Raw genomic sequence first — 14,739 nt, forward strand, 5'->3', positions numbered from 1 at the left:
CTTCAGTATCCTGCCTAAGAATCACTATATAGCACCAATCATGTAATAACTGTATTACAATTAGATTTAATCTCTATTTCCCTCTCATGTATTAACAGCTGAATCTCCTCTCCCTACTTAACTGCCAATTTGTCTGGATAGAAAAACATCTATGGGCAATGATAAAAAGCAGGACTGAATGTTTCCTGTCACTGTGAAAGATTCCTAAGAGCATGTATTTATTACAAAGGACGTTTGAATAAGAAATGTTTCCGAACCCTCTTAAAATTATAATGAAACACCATTACTTCCCTGAAATGAGAAAATGCCTTTTAATACTAAACTGATTAATATGATTTTTCTATTGGTTCGATTTGGTCAGATTACTTTGAAAAAGCAAAGCCACCAGAGCTAAGGCAAAGCTATGGGCGAATGTGAGATTCTATTAAAGACTTGGTGTGGTGAATTTCTTCCACAATTTCCCACCTAAGTTCCTCCCTGAGTTATCCGGGCCTGTTGATCTTGCTGAAGTGTGGTGTGACTTTTAAGTGTTACATTGTTAAATAACCCAGGCTTTTCTTTATAGATATTCTGGGAACCTTTGAAACAGTTACTGACCCAACATAAAAAAATACCAGTTTGATAAACACTAGATTTGTCAGCTCCCACCCTTCAAACTCTCCACCCTTATTTTCTTTACCTCTTCATTGAGGCTCAGGGCATTGAACAAGGAATCCAGGTCCTCGAACTCAGCATAACCAAAACCTTTCAACCTCTCTGGATTGCTGGGTTCACGTGGTAAACGCACTGCACTGATCTGAAGTAAACAAACAAAACAAAACAAAAAAAAACAACAAAAAATGTTTCACAAATCAATGTTCTGGTTCATTTGCCTCTTTTGACCACCATACATTATTATATGCAACAAAACTTTTTGAATACAGAAGAACCTGGTTGTCTTCAAGCAAGAAACCACTGCAAAAGGATAGAAGACAGACTTCATTGTATACCCTATCAAACCTCTTCAATTTGAATATAAATTTAACCCTTAAAAAAAAAACACTAAACAGAAACAACACGAGTGCAGTGTATTCCTTGTATCGCTCATTCCACAATTAGCTTATTTTAGTCTTTAACTCAATTATTGCCAAAAAATTTTCTGGGCAGTATATTTTGCGGAAACCTTACTTATCTGAGAACTACTGTCTTCATACATTAACAAAAATTTGATAGAATCAAACACTGGATTGTAAACTCCCTCATCCATAACCCTTCTGCTGAATTCTGAGATGGCAAACCACTCAATTTTTACTCTTTGAAGCACAGGAAAAAATTCACACTGACCTAGTTTTAATTTGAGGTTAACTTGTGTTTTCTGATTGTAAATGCAGGATTTTTTCCTTTAAAGTCTCATAAAACAATCCCTGGCACTATTTTTTATTTATTAATTATTTACAACAGGTTAAGCCCTCTTTATGTCCAATTTTAAGATATATTTCAAATTCTTTTGTTTTCCCACCATCTCCTCTCCTTCATCCACATCTGTTTCCCTTATCCTTTTGATTTACTATATTCAAGTTTATCTTCTGGACCAGTGATTTGATATTTATTCTGGTGTCTGATATATAAATTTTATTATAGTCTTTTAAAAATTCTAGTTTAATTAAACTCATGATACAGTAGAAAAAGGAACAAAACATGGAAAGGAAAGTAGTTAAAGACCAGTTCCTGAGTATAAAGGTGAAAAGCCTGAATAGACCAGAGATTTTATCCAACATTCTAGAGAAAGAGGCCACTAGAGAAAAATCAAGAACAGGTCAACCTTTTAGTTGGTCTACATAATTAAACAGAGAAGAAAATTTGTAGATGGCAGTCAAAAATAATCACATCAATGCCTGGCCAGTGAGGCTCAGTGTTTGAGTGTTGACCTATGAACCAGGAAGTGATGGTTCAATTCTGGGTCAGGGCACATGCTCGGGTTGCAGGCTTGATCCCGAGTAACGGGCTTGCAGCAGGCAGCCGATTGATAATTCTCTCTTATCACTGATGTTTCTATCTCTCTCCCCCTTCCTTTCTGAAATCAATAAAAATGTATTAAAAAATATAATCACATAAAAAACCCCAACTAGAACAGGAGAATAAAGAGAGAACCTCGCTATGCTGATCAACTGAAAAAAAACCCCAAAAAACAAAACAAAACAAAAAACCCAACTACAAAATAGGAGGGAGCAGTTGCTTTTAAGTATTTTCTCATTGGCAAAAACTGGAGAAAAACCTAATAGAACTAAAACCTGTTGCTCATTGTTTCATTTTTTTAAGTCTTTAGTATTTTTTAATCAAAGTTTGAAAAAAGAACTTCTCAGGACCTCTATACTCTAGAACAGCGGTTCTCAACCTGCAGGTCGCGACCCCTTTGGGGGTCGAACGACCCTTTCACAGGGGTCGCCTAAGACCATCGGAAAACACATATATAATTAATCACTATGCTTTAATTATGTTCAATTTGTAACAATGAAAATACATCCTGCATATCAGTTATTTACATTACGATTCATAACAGTAGCAAAATTATAGTTACGAAGTAGCAACGCAAATAATTTTATGGTTGGGGGTCACCACAACATGAGGAACTGTATTAAAGGCTCGCGACATTAGGAAGGTTGAGAACCACTGCTCTAGAACTTTCTAGACCAGCATTTTGAAACATACCATTAAGAAGAGATGAAAAACCACCATTTGCGATAACATTGATGGACCTTGAGAATATCTTGCTAAGCGAAATAAATCAGTCAGAAAAAGCTAAGAACCATATGATTTCACTTATATGTGGGATATAAAACTGAAACAGAAACAGGCAACTGTATGATGGTTACTAGAGGGAAGGGGAGCGGGATAGTAAAGGGTAAAAGGGACCAAATATATGGTGATGGGAGATGATTTGATTTGGGTGTTGGGCACACAATGCAACATACAGATCATATATCATAGAAATGGACGCTTGAGGCTTATATAATCTTATTAAGGAATGTTACCCCAATAAATTTAATAAAAAATACTTATCTTAAGCTTTTAAAGCAAGCAAACTTTGTTAATATAAACTATACTAATATATCCGCTAAGTTAAATATGTTCTTACAAAAAATTAGTAATCTTGATTTAAGCCTGCATGTCATTAACAGAATGTCTGAGTTCAGAGAAACTTTCTACCTTTTAACATTTAACAGGGTACCTCACGTTTAAGTTTCTTAATGAGAAGGGGTATGGGTTTGAGAGACTCTCCCTGTATCAATAAGGTACCATTAATTTTTCTATGATTGTCCAATGGTGTTGGATGAGAACATTCTCAGCCAAAGAGCCTAAACATTTAATTATACATTTAATTATGCTTCTTCCAAGTCTAGACACAATCTTAGAATCTTTCTCAACATAGAAAATCAGAGAAGTCACTATCAATAATGCTATTTTTCGTATCTAGTTAATTGCCTAAACCTTTATTTATTTATTAAATATATTTTATTGATTTTTTACAGAGAGGAAGGGAGAGGGATAGAGTTAGGAACATCAATGAAAGAGAAACATCAGCTGCCTCCTGCACACCCCCTACTGGGGATGTGCCTGCAACCAAGGTACATGCCCTTGACTGGAATCAAACCTGGGACCCTTCAGTCCGCAGGCAGACGCTCTCTCCACTGAGCCAAACCAGTTAGGTCTGCCTAAACCTTTAGACTTACATTTAATCCTCTAAAGAATTCCTTAATGGAGTCTTCGGTTACATCATAGGGCAGGTTCCCTAGAAAAGCAGTGTAGGGCGGCGATTTGGGAAGACGGCTCCTGTCAATATTGGGTTCCCGAGCAGCCCGTGGAGCAGTGGGCAGGATGGAACGGTCAATTGGAGGTGCCCTATACACATCATCGTCATTACTGTGCCAAGTGGTTGAAACTAGGATAGAAAAGTGGACATAAGTTAGAGGAAACTTCCCTCACTGCCATTCTAGAATAAGAGGACCTATGCTAAGTGCCAAGCATTAAATAAGCTACCCCCCAAGAAAGAAACGGTAATATTACAATCAGAAAAACAACACAAAAAGACTCACGTCTATTTGTTTCTAAGTATTTCAAGGCCCAGGCTTTAGTTAACAGAATCATGGTGACTCTTATTCTTTATGTAGCAGAGAGAGAGAATATCAACTATTTATGGAATATTACTATGTGCTAGATATGTCATATTCATTGCATCCCATCTTATCTTTTTAACAATCCCGTGAGATTGTTCCCCATTCTAAAGAAGAAAACTCAGATATCAGGAAACTAAGGTCACACAGATGGTAGAGCAATAGCTGGTAATCCTGGTAGAGCTAGGATTCCGACCTGGGTCCCTCTCACGCCAAATGTATTTAACCACTATGAACAGCTCTCATTCTAGCCTTTCAGTTAAAGAAAGTATTTTCTTCATGGTTTATCCTCCCTTTATTATTTTTTTTAAAAAAAGATTAATTCTGTCCCTATAGCACTGCCCATGAATTTGCACTTCAGGTATCAACACTTATGGAAAGTACAATCTATGAAATTATGAAAATAGGTTACAATAGAAAAATTATTCTTCAGTCTACAATGAAAGCTTTTAGAAAAACAAAAAACATGGGTAATCAGATTTATTCCATATCCAATTATATGTAGCTCCTGCCTACTCCTTGAAAGTATAAAACTTATCTAAATGACATCCCATGACTCTGCTATATTTCTCCACCATAGTTACTATTCCTATACCCTTTTATCAGACCACTTTTATTTACCCAGGGACACTGTGACTTCATAATAACAGCTCCTAGAATGAATTTCCTTGAGTATAAGCAGCTTATAGGTTACATTGCAATATTCTTTTATGAGGACATCATAGAAGTTTAAACCTAAAAGGAAACAATCTAGTTCTTACTTTTCAAATGAATGACTTAAAAAGGATAGTACCTTAAGAAAAATTTGTTCATGCAAGAGCCAGAACTAGCTTTCTTGAGTCACAACTTTAGTCCCTATTACAAACTCTCAAAGCCTAAACCTAACATTCCATAAAATACATAAACATAGTATTTCAGGTTCTACAAAATGAGTTCTTTCAAATTACAAGTGTGAACCACTATTATGGAATAGGTTTTGTCTAGGAGATAATGAAAAAGAAAATTACCATCTCCTTCCAAGTCGTCTGTTTCATCGGCCCAGCTGACTGGTTTGGGGACATAAGTGCTTCCCCCACCAGTCCCTCCATCCTCAGCCAGAAAGTCTGTTAGGGAGATAGTCTTCCCCTTCTTATTCTTCTTTTTTGCTGTTTTAAAAAGGGCAGAAAGATTATTCATCAATACCTGGGTTTTACAGGGTTATACAATGTACTACTGTTAAATATATTTATAAAGAAAGCAACTGGCCGGGGTGGCTTATTAGTTGGTTGGGCATTGTCCTATGCACCAAAGGGTTGCTGGTTTAATTCCCAGTCAGGGCACATGCCCAGGTTTCAGGCCTGATGCCCTGGTAGGGGGTGTGCAGGAGGCAGCTGATCCATGTTCGTTCTCTCTCCCTCTCAAACAAAACACAACACAACACACAACGCAACATAAAGGTTTATCAAAGGATTGGATGATGGCATTTATATGAATACTATGCATATGTAAATAAGAAAACACAATATACTGCACAGAAAGCCGAAAGAGTGAAAAAAAAAGGAAAAAAAAGGTTGCAGAATACATATTATTTAAGTCCCTTTGTTTAAATACACATTATTTTTACGCATGAAAAAGGGTCTAGAAGGATTTTCAAGTGTGCCTTATGTGGAGAAAGGCTGGGATGAGGGCAACCTTTTTATTCCCCACTCTATTCACTCATATAATTTGAGATTTTTAATTTAGCAACTACTTGCATTTTAAACAGGTTACAACATTTGTTGTTCCTGGGATACAAATAAATAAAAACAAAATTCCTATCCCTATAACATTCTGTATGACACTTATTACTGTTTACTTTATTAAAAAAAAGATGTTTTTATTGATTTTTTAGAGCGAGAAGAAGGGAGAGAGATAGAAACATTGATGAGAGAGGAACATCATCAATTAACTGCCTCCTGCATGGTCCCTACTGGGGATAGAGCCCACAAGCCAAGCATGTGCCCTGACTGGGAATTGAACTGGAGACCTCTTAGTTCCTGGGTTGACACTAAACCACTGAGCCACACCCACTGGGCTGTATGACACTTTTGAAGATTGTCTGATACTTACAAAATAACCATGTGAGGTAGGAATCACTGCTATAAAAATTTACAGAAAAAGAAACAAAAACTCAGAGACAAAATGACTACTCTGAAGTTACAGAACTACTGGATGGCAGAGCCAGAATTAAACCCAGGGTTTTGCATACCAAGTTTTGGGCTCTTCCCAAAGAGGCCCAGCCTCTAAGGAGTTTGTTGTTAGCTCCATGGCAGGTTGTAATAATCATGGTAACATGTTGTGCTCACTGTCATTTGAAAGTGTTAAAATGGTAAGGTTCATACACATAGCTAGAGGACCTCTCCGCCCTCTAGAAAAAAAATTTTCCTCCTCCCCTACCTTAACACTATGTATGAAAACGAGATATTATACTAAAGGGAGTAACTAAGAAATCCCTGAGAATCAACACATTTAAATGTTTTCCAGTCATGAAATCTTCAAGAATCTCCAAGACTCCATTTAGTGGACTGACCTCGGCTCTCTGACTATCTAGTCCTCAGCACTTCCGAGATGGCATCAATCAACAGCTAATGCAGAGAGCTGAAAGGACTAAGTTAAGTTGTAGAACTGGCCCCCAAGAGCAGTCACTACATGGTAAAAGTAAGAAGCTTTGTTGTAACAAACATCAGTTTCATGGCTTTTATAGCCACGAGTTCATCCTCCATGTTCCAAATCTCCAATTTTCAATCCAAGAAAAATCTGTAACTTGATGCACCATTTGCTTAACTAAAAAGGGTGCTCTCTCACTTGGTATCTGCCTTTCCTTTAAAGTCCAACTTATTCCTATAAAGTCCTGTTTGTGATGAATGTTATGAACAATCTTTTGGACACAGCAAGAACTCGAAGTATTATGGTTTCAATGTGCAAACCAGATGAACTTGGCTGCAATACAGGGAAAGATGGCCTTGAATGTGAAGTTTCCATGCTTCTCTCAAGTGAATTAATACTATTCCTTCTCCAAAAGTATAATTTATGATCAACCAGGTTATACTGGATCTGTTTTATGCTTCCAAAGAAAGCAGTTATGCAGAGGTTGGGTACTATAGCAGTGATACTGCTCCTGGCTCATATGCAAAAGCCTAGGGAAAAGTTTAAAAAGCTAATTTGAATAAGACATAAAGCATACCTGTGAGGTAGAAAACTTATAGTATATAGGCTTATTTTAGTTTTCTCTATGTCCTCTAGTTCAAATACACTGTCTGGGACTAGTAAGATACTAGCTAGAGCACCTTACCCTCACAGGACTTAATCTAGTGTCATCAGGTATGACCAATTATTAACCTGTCTGGTTATTGGAACAATAAAAATAGAACTAGTGGTTCGTCCAAGTTCAACATAAGATTAATAAGAATTTGATTAAGGTATCCCTTTCCCCTTTGTTCTACATACATATCTAATAAAACTGCAGAATCTGAAACTAACTTGCCCTTTGGTCTGATTTTGGCTTAAATCAACTTTCTCGATCAGGATTTCTCAACTTTTACCCCTTGACTCTTGACAAACAAGTCTCCTTCAATGTTATTTGAAATTCCAAAAATAATAAGCAAAACAAATTACTAAAAAATATTAAAGCGCTGTTGTAGAATGCCTTTTCAAATCATACATCTCCATTTCCCCTGATTTTGTCACTGCCCACTCTAAAAATTTCTGGTTGAGAAATCCATGTTGGGTGATGACAGATTTCATTTAATTCAGGAAAAATTCTTGCATAAGGTTTCTAACTTAAGTTTATTTAAATCTAGCAGAACTGACTCAATCACAATATAAGCAGCAGCTTTAAAGAAACTAGCCTTTAAATAGCAAAATCAACAAATCTAAAGTGCGTGCCAATGTTTGCTTCACTCTATTTTACTCCCAAAACTGAGAAACTATGTTCTCTAAATCCTGTGCCCTTTGCTCCTCCAATATCTAGGCCCACAACATGTTTAGGGTTTCAACAAAGTTCTTCTCTTTATAAGGTAAAACATTGTTTTTAACACTCAAGGTTTATCAATCCCTTGCCACAATGATCCAACTGATCTACGTAACTCTCATTTTTCTTTAATCCAATTGATTAAAAAGTTAAACCAACAACCTCACAAAACAAGCCCCAATTTAAGACCAAACCCACATGGGCTAAGGGGGGGAGAGAGGAAACACGTGTCTAGAAATCTTATTAAATCCTCTGCCTGCTGCCTCAATTACAATCGTAACTGACAAGCACTGGGTACAGTGATCTCTAGGTATCCACAGTCCCAAACTCCTTCCCCCATGAATACCCAAATCCTCAGATACTCACGACTTTTATATGAAATGATGTATTTTAACTCATCCTCCCATATACTTTAAGTCATTTATAGATTACTTATAATACCAAAAACAATGTAAATGCTATATAGTTAAACTGTATTTAGGGAATAATGACAAGAAAAAAGTGTATATTGTCTGTACACATGCAACCATTGCAGACCTAACTACATAGTATACCTTTTCCCCCTAATGTTTTTTTCCGTTAGCAATTGGTGACATCTGCCCACGAAACAGCTGAAGGTAGAAGGCCGACTACTTGTAAAGCTCTTTTATAGACTCATATAGGTTAAATAACAGATCTTAAACCCAGCTGGCATGGCTCAGTGGTTGAGCACCAACCTATGAACCAGGAGGTCACGGTTCGATTCCCGGTCAGAGCACATGCCCGAGTTGCAGGCTCCATTCCCAGTGTGGGGTGTGCAGGAGGCAGCCCACCCATGATTCTCTCTCATCACTGATGCTACTATCTCTCCCTCTCCTCTCCGAAATCAATAAAAATGTATTTTTAAGACATCTTAAAAAGAAAGTAGTTTTCAAAATTTTTGCCCTTAAACAAGAAATAATACATCTCTAGCATTCTCAATAAACAGAATTTGTTATGATATATAAAAAAATAAAGACAACCAATCAACTTAACTCTGTCAGTTTCTCAATTTCTATACCACTGACATTGTAGGCTAGGTAATTCTGTTGAGGGGACTGTCCTGTGCATTGCAGAATGTTACTAGCATCTCTAGTTTCTATTCATTAGATGCCAATAGAGAAGTCCCCACCCCACAATAAAAAATGCCTCCAGACACTGCTATATGCCTCCTGGGGGGGAGACAAAATTGCCCCTGGTTGAGGACCACTGTTATGTTATTTTCACATTAATAAATAAAAGGACACATAAAAGGAAATGTTAGCCCAACATAAAGTACAGCAGCAGAAAAGTGACGGCAATAAACCAAGTATTCAGGATTATCAGGTTGCAGAATGTAGAAAATATGCTTTCTTTGTATTGCTAATAAAAACACAATTGGCAGCTATTGGAGTCATAAAATCCATAGAGACTGGCTGATAGTTCTGTATTTCAAAACAGAGGACATCTTAAAGTACTATAAGCAATAAAGCTTTTTGGTTGTACAACGCCATCCACTCCTGCACCTTTCTTAATCTCTTATTTAGGAAGGGGAGTTCGAGTAACAAGGCTTTGTCAAAAATTAAGTTTCTTAATTTTAGATCCTGTCAGACTAAGTCCCACTTACTTTATAGGGTTATCAACTCTTTTGAATGTTTTAGTAACCACAGGCTAAGAAAGTCAGAAAGTGTCATAAAAACCTGTATAAGATCACAGCAGTATTATTCATACTAGGCAAAAAAACCTGGAAACAACCCAAATGTCCATTAACTGATGAACGGATAAATAAAATATAGATGTCCATACAATTTGGCAATAAGGACTGAGTTCCCATACATCCTACAATACAAATGAATCCTGAAAACATGCTAAGCGAAGGAAGCTAATAACAAAGTCCACATATTGTATAAGATATTCAGAACAGGTAAATACAAAGAAACAGATTAATGTTGGAGGAGGGGTGAGGATAAATGACTGCTAATGGATAAGCTGTTTCTTTTAAAGGAAGTGAATCTCGCCATATCCTCCAGAATGAAAGAATAGTGATTAACAAATGTTTCCTTAAAGAAACAGCATTGTATAAATGCAATCAATGGACCCAAATACAAGAGTATCTAGAACTACAGTAATTAGAGCCCAGACTGAAGAGGTTTCATACAATGCGATATCATGATGTTGAGAGGCTTTACCTTTACTGCATTATAGTTCAGCAGAGTAGAGAATAGAGACTAAGTCAGAACTAATAAGCTCCATCACTTCAACCCCTGGGTTCAGGTAAATATGAACCCTTCTTCTCTGCCCAATTTCATCTTGACAGTCTGAGGAAAATGCCTACTGCCCTTTCCTCACCTTTCCACTCAATTTGATAATTATAAAAATAAAAAATAAACACATCATGCTAACCACTACACAAAGTACTTGGAGATTATCTGTAAGAGAGAGAGGAGCTATAAAAATTTAAGAATAACTTCTTGCTTTGGGCATTTTCCTACCATTAGGACCAAAGCAATATTTATCACAAATCTGAGAAACTGACTTTGGTATATGCACTTAAAATTGTACATACACATACTTAATTACAAATAAGCACTTGGTTAAAAAACAAACACACCCACCTGAAGTTCATTCTTTCTCACACCATCATGAAAAGAGAATAAATTCTAGGCTGTTTTGAGACTAATACCAAATAGTAGGGTATTGCATTCTAAGCCTTACATATATGGTATGTGAATTATATATCAAAGCTGTTTAAAGTGTGTATTTAAATGACATTACTTAGAAACATTTTTACTTTGACACTACTCTCTGTATTTGTACTTGAATTGTCATTAAGTTTTAGTTTTGGCCTTCTGATTCTGAGTATATTATTCCCAGAGTAACAGACATGGTAGATAGAGGATGGGATTTGAAAATAGGTAATATGTGAATAGCATCTATAGCAACCAATGTAACTATTTTTAACTGACTATAAGGTTCAGTTGTACCAAGTGATGTACAAAAACCATCATTGGACACCATCCTCTTTCTATAAACAATCAAACAAGATCCCACATATAATGGCATTTTATAAGTGTTAAGCAAATGAAAAAGGCCTTTTGTGGGCATGTATAAATACTATTTCCAGTTTTAAAGCATTTTAGTCTGAAAAATTAACCTGTATCAAACATTTAACATCAAGAAATATACTGAAATTACACTGAGAATTTTATAGTTTTACTAGAGGCCTAGCACACGAAATTTGTGTGCGGGTATGGTGCCTAGGCCTGGCCTGCGATCAGGGCCATCTTCCCCAGCTGCCCGAAGCCAGCCCTGCCCCCTGCCGCCACCCACCCACGGTTCCCCCTTTGCCATCTGGTGATAGGTGCCTGACAGCCAGGGGAAGGGACCAAGAGGTGGGCTGTTTCTGCCCACTTGCTGGCCCGACCCCCACCATGGGTCGCCCTGTGTGTGTGCGCGGCGACTGGCCGGGCACTGGTGGGGCGGGGGCCTTGGCCTGGCACCCATCCCTGGTTCCCTGTTCGCCATCAGGCGATCGGAGCCTGCAGGCTGTGGAAAAGGACCAAGAGGTGGTCAGTGCGCCTCATAGCAACTGGTCTAGCAGTCGTTCTGGTTGTTCCACCATTAGGGTCAATTTGCATGTCACCCTTTTATTATATAGGATCACTACAGCCATATTGGTTGAGTGACCAATATCTGGGAATACTGGTCACTCAACAAAATTAGTGTGATTAATTGGAAAAGATTCAAAGTAGGTAAAGAATTTTGATAAACTCCAAATTCTTCAAGGGCAGACTGTCAGATACTAGCATAGTTCACAATCTAAAGAGATTTAAGGAATTAAAGGAGATGAGAGCTTCCAAGGAAGAGTAAATATTGAACAGGAGATATCACTAAGCAAATCCTGTTAACCCTTCTGGTTTTCACTCAACTCTGTGAAATCAATGACACAAATAGCTAACATGTCTTCCACTTTTAAAAATTCCACAAAAGTTACGGAGAAAGGGAGTATAGCTTTTTCACTAAATATGACACTAAGCTGTTATGATGGCAAATGCAGGCTGAATAAGCACTTTGTTTCAGATGAAGCTTTTGGGCAGCACCCAGAACTTATGACATGGAAGCCAACCTTGTTATTTCCAAGTTGATAATGGAGAAGAGTCAGGAGTCTCAAAGATTTTGACTTTGCTCTGCCACCTGCATACAGTATGACCTTGAACAAATAATTTCATCTTCTTCAGCTGGGAGATACCACCATCTAGCTACATTTATCTCAGAGCATCAAACGAAACAAGAGACACAAAAGTGCTTGGTTAATTGTCTAGTGCTACATCGATGAAAAGGTATGATGTTCAAATGCATCTCAATTCCCTCAACATTCTGCAAAGACATACAAAATCCTTAGTCTCCTATGTAATAACAGAGATGATAAATTCTTGGTGGTAAATGAGTGTCCAGAGACAGCAGGGGCTCAATAAATATTTTGTAGTATGCAAGGTCGGGCCAGGGAAAAGGAACTAGTGGATCCTTGGTACTGTAGGGGGTTTTTCCTGGGCCTCTGTGGATACTAAAATTCCTCATATGCTCAAGTACTTTATTCAGAATGGCATAGTATTTGCATATACACTATAAAATCCTCCCGTATACTTTAAATCACCTCTAAATTACTTCCAATACCTAATACAAAGTTATGGTATGTAAAGAGTTGTTACACTGTACTGTTTAGGGAGTAATACAAAAAGTCTATACATGCCCAGTACAGGGTAACTACATAGTATATGCCAGCAACACAACATTCCCTCCCCCCTCTCCCCCCAGTATTTTCCATCCCCGTGGTTTGAATCCTCAGATTAGGAATGCCTACCTTATGTCCCCAAAACCAAAATTAATGCTACAAAATGCTGCACAGCTCACTGCTAATTTCATTAGAAATGTAAATAGACTTGCATGGCAGCGATATTCCCTCCCTCCAAGAAGTCTAAACAGAAACCAACTCGAGCAACTAGTATTATTTTAAAATCACTCCTAGTTGTTCAATTATCTCAGAAAAAAATAAAGAGCTGAATCCCACCATTGAAAGTATAAAAATTCAACCAAAATGGAAGCTGTCATGGGATCTGATCTTGCTCATCACAGTATCTCCAACACCATGAACCGTGTGCTAGTCTAGTTTGCATTCAGTAAAAATGTGTTGACTTACTAGAAACCTGACTCCACCCTGCTTCCTCTCTTCCAACACGTGGGTGCACCAGTGGGTTTCCCAATCCCACCTAACTCTGTAACTCCAACCTCCAAGCCTAACGCAGACCCTTGCAATACACAGGCCGGGCCACACTCCAAAAGGGGAAGTGGAAGGACATAAAACAACACAGGAGCGTGAAGTCTTGCCATCTGCGCTCTCGCGCGTGCTTTCAAGGCGCGCCCGTCTCCACTACCTTCAGCTCTCCTCCCGCGCACGCGCACCACTGCCACCTCCCGCCCCTCCAGCTACTCGCGCTCGGGTTCTAACTGCCCCCGCCCCCCCCATCCCCTGCCCCCACTCCCGTCCGCAACGGCCTCGCGCCCGGGAGACCTGGTCTAGCGTGCACCCGTCCGCGCGCCAACCGCCTCCTCCTTTCCTCCACGCCTTCCCGCTGGCACAGCGCGTCGCGTCTCCGAGAAGGCCTCCCACCTCCCGCCGATCTTTCTGTGCCTCCTCTCCGTTCCAACTCAAGCCAGAGTCCATCATTACTCCCCGCTCCAACCTCGCGCAGATGGGGTGAAAAGGGGGTGAGGGGGAGGGTGTCCTTCCCCTCCCCCTCCCCCCTAAATATCCCGAGGCGGTAACCTAACAGGGCCAAGTCACCAGCCTGCCGCAGCCTCCAAATCCCAAGGGAAGCAGTGCCGCCGACTCCCCGACTCCAGGGAATCAGGAGATCAGGCTCGGAGAGTGGCTTGGGAACCCGGTCCTTGGACGCACTCGGCCGCTCACTCACCTGAGGCCGCCATGTTGGGAGAGGGAGAGAGAACGCAAAGGACCCGGATGAGGCAATCACGTGATTATAGCGGGAGCGCCGGGCTAGGAGTCGCGAAACTGGGAGGGGGCGGGGAGGTGAAGAGTGAGACAGGAGGCGGGGCGTTGCTGTTCTGGGTTCGTAGAGCTGCGTGAGGAGGTGGCGCAGTGTCCTACGGGAAGACCTACGCGACGTGTGGCCTAAGGGGTGGGGCCTGGGCTGTCGCGAAACCCCTAACGCTTTACGTAGCCTTACGTGCCGACCAGGGGCAGGGCCTGAGCCCGGGGCGGGGTCTCCTGGTGCCCGGACTTCCTGTCGGTGGGGTCAGCGGAAGGGGCGGGACCGCGTTGGCTACCCTGGGAGGGAATGGAACCGGCTGGAACTCAGAATGGGTCAGCTACAATTGATTTTCTGAAGGCGAGCATTCGGAGTTTCTTTTTAAATTTCTGTTTGTTGAAGCAAAACCAGCCCACAATCCTGGGTAAGGATGGTTCTAATTGGGCATGTTTAGAAGGAATTAGAAAGTAAAAGATAGGGAACACTTACTTGCCATGGGTTTTTACCTCATTTAATCCTTCCTTTTACTGACTGGCTTGGTTCAGTCAAACTCAGG

The 14,739-nt window shown here is 39.6% G+C and overlaps 1 protein-coding gene across 4 annotated transcripts in view; it reads right to left on the bottom strand.

Annotated features, from left to right (window-relative positions):
• Window positions 1–14,328, bottom strand: part of EIF4B (eukaryotic translation initiation factor 4B) — a 31,490-nt gene extending 17,162 nt beyond the window's left edge. For 3 of the 4 annotated variants that reach the window (XM_081082534.1, XM_081082533.1, XM_081082532.1), the window contains exons 1-4: window positions 14,109–14,323; window positions 5,159–5,296; window positions 3,711–3,919; window positions 680–796 (exon numbers count right to left, since the gene is read on the bottom strand). In XM_081082534.1, coding sequence (XP_080938660.1) covers window positions 680–796; window positions 3,711–3,919; window positions 5,159–5,296; window positions 14,109–14,121 — 477 coding nt within the window. In that variant the 5' untranslated portion in view covers window positions 14,122–14,323. Of the gene's footprint in view, window positions 1–679; window positions 797–3,710; window positions 3,920–5,158; window positions 5,297–14,108 lie in introns of all 4 variants that reach the window. The other variant, XM_081082535.1, reaches the window with a different exon arrangement.
• Window positions 14,329–14,739: the final 411 nt, after the last annotated feature.

Source organism: Myotis nattereri (genome assembly GCF_964212035.1).
Source record: "Myotis nattereri genome assembly, chromosome: 2".
NCBI lineage: Eukaryota > Metazoa > Chordata > Mammalia > Chiroptera > Vespertilionidae > Myotis > Myotis nattereri.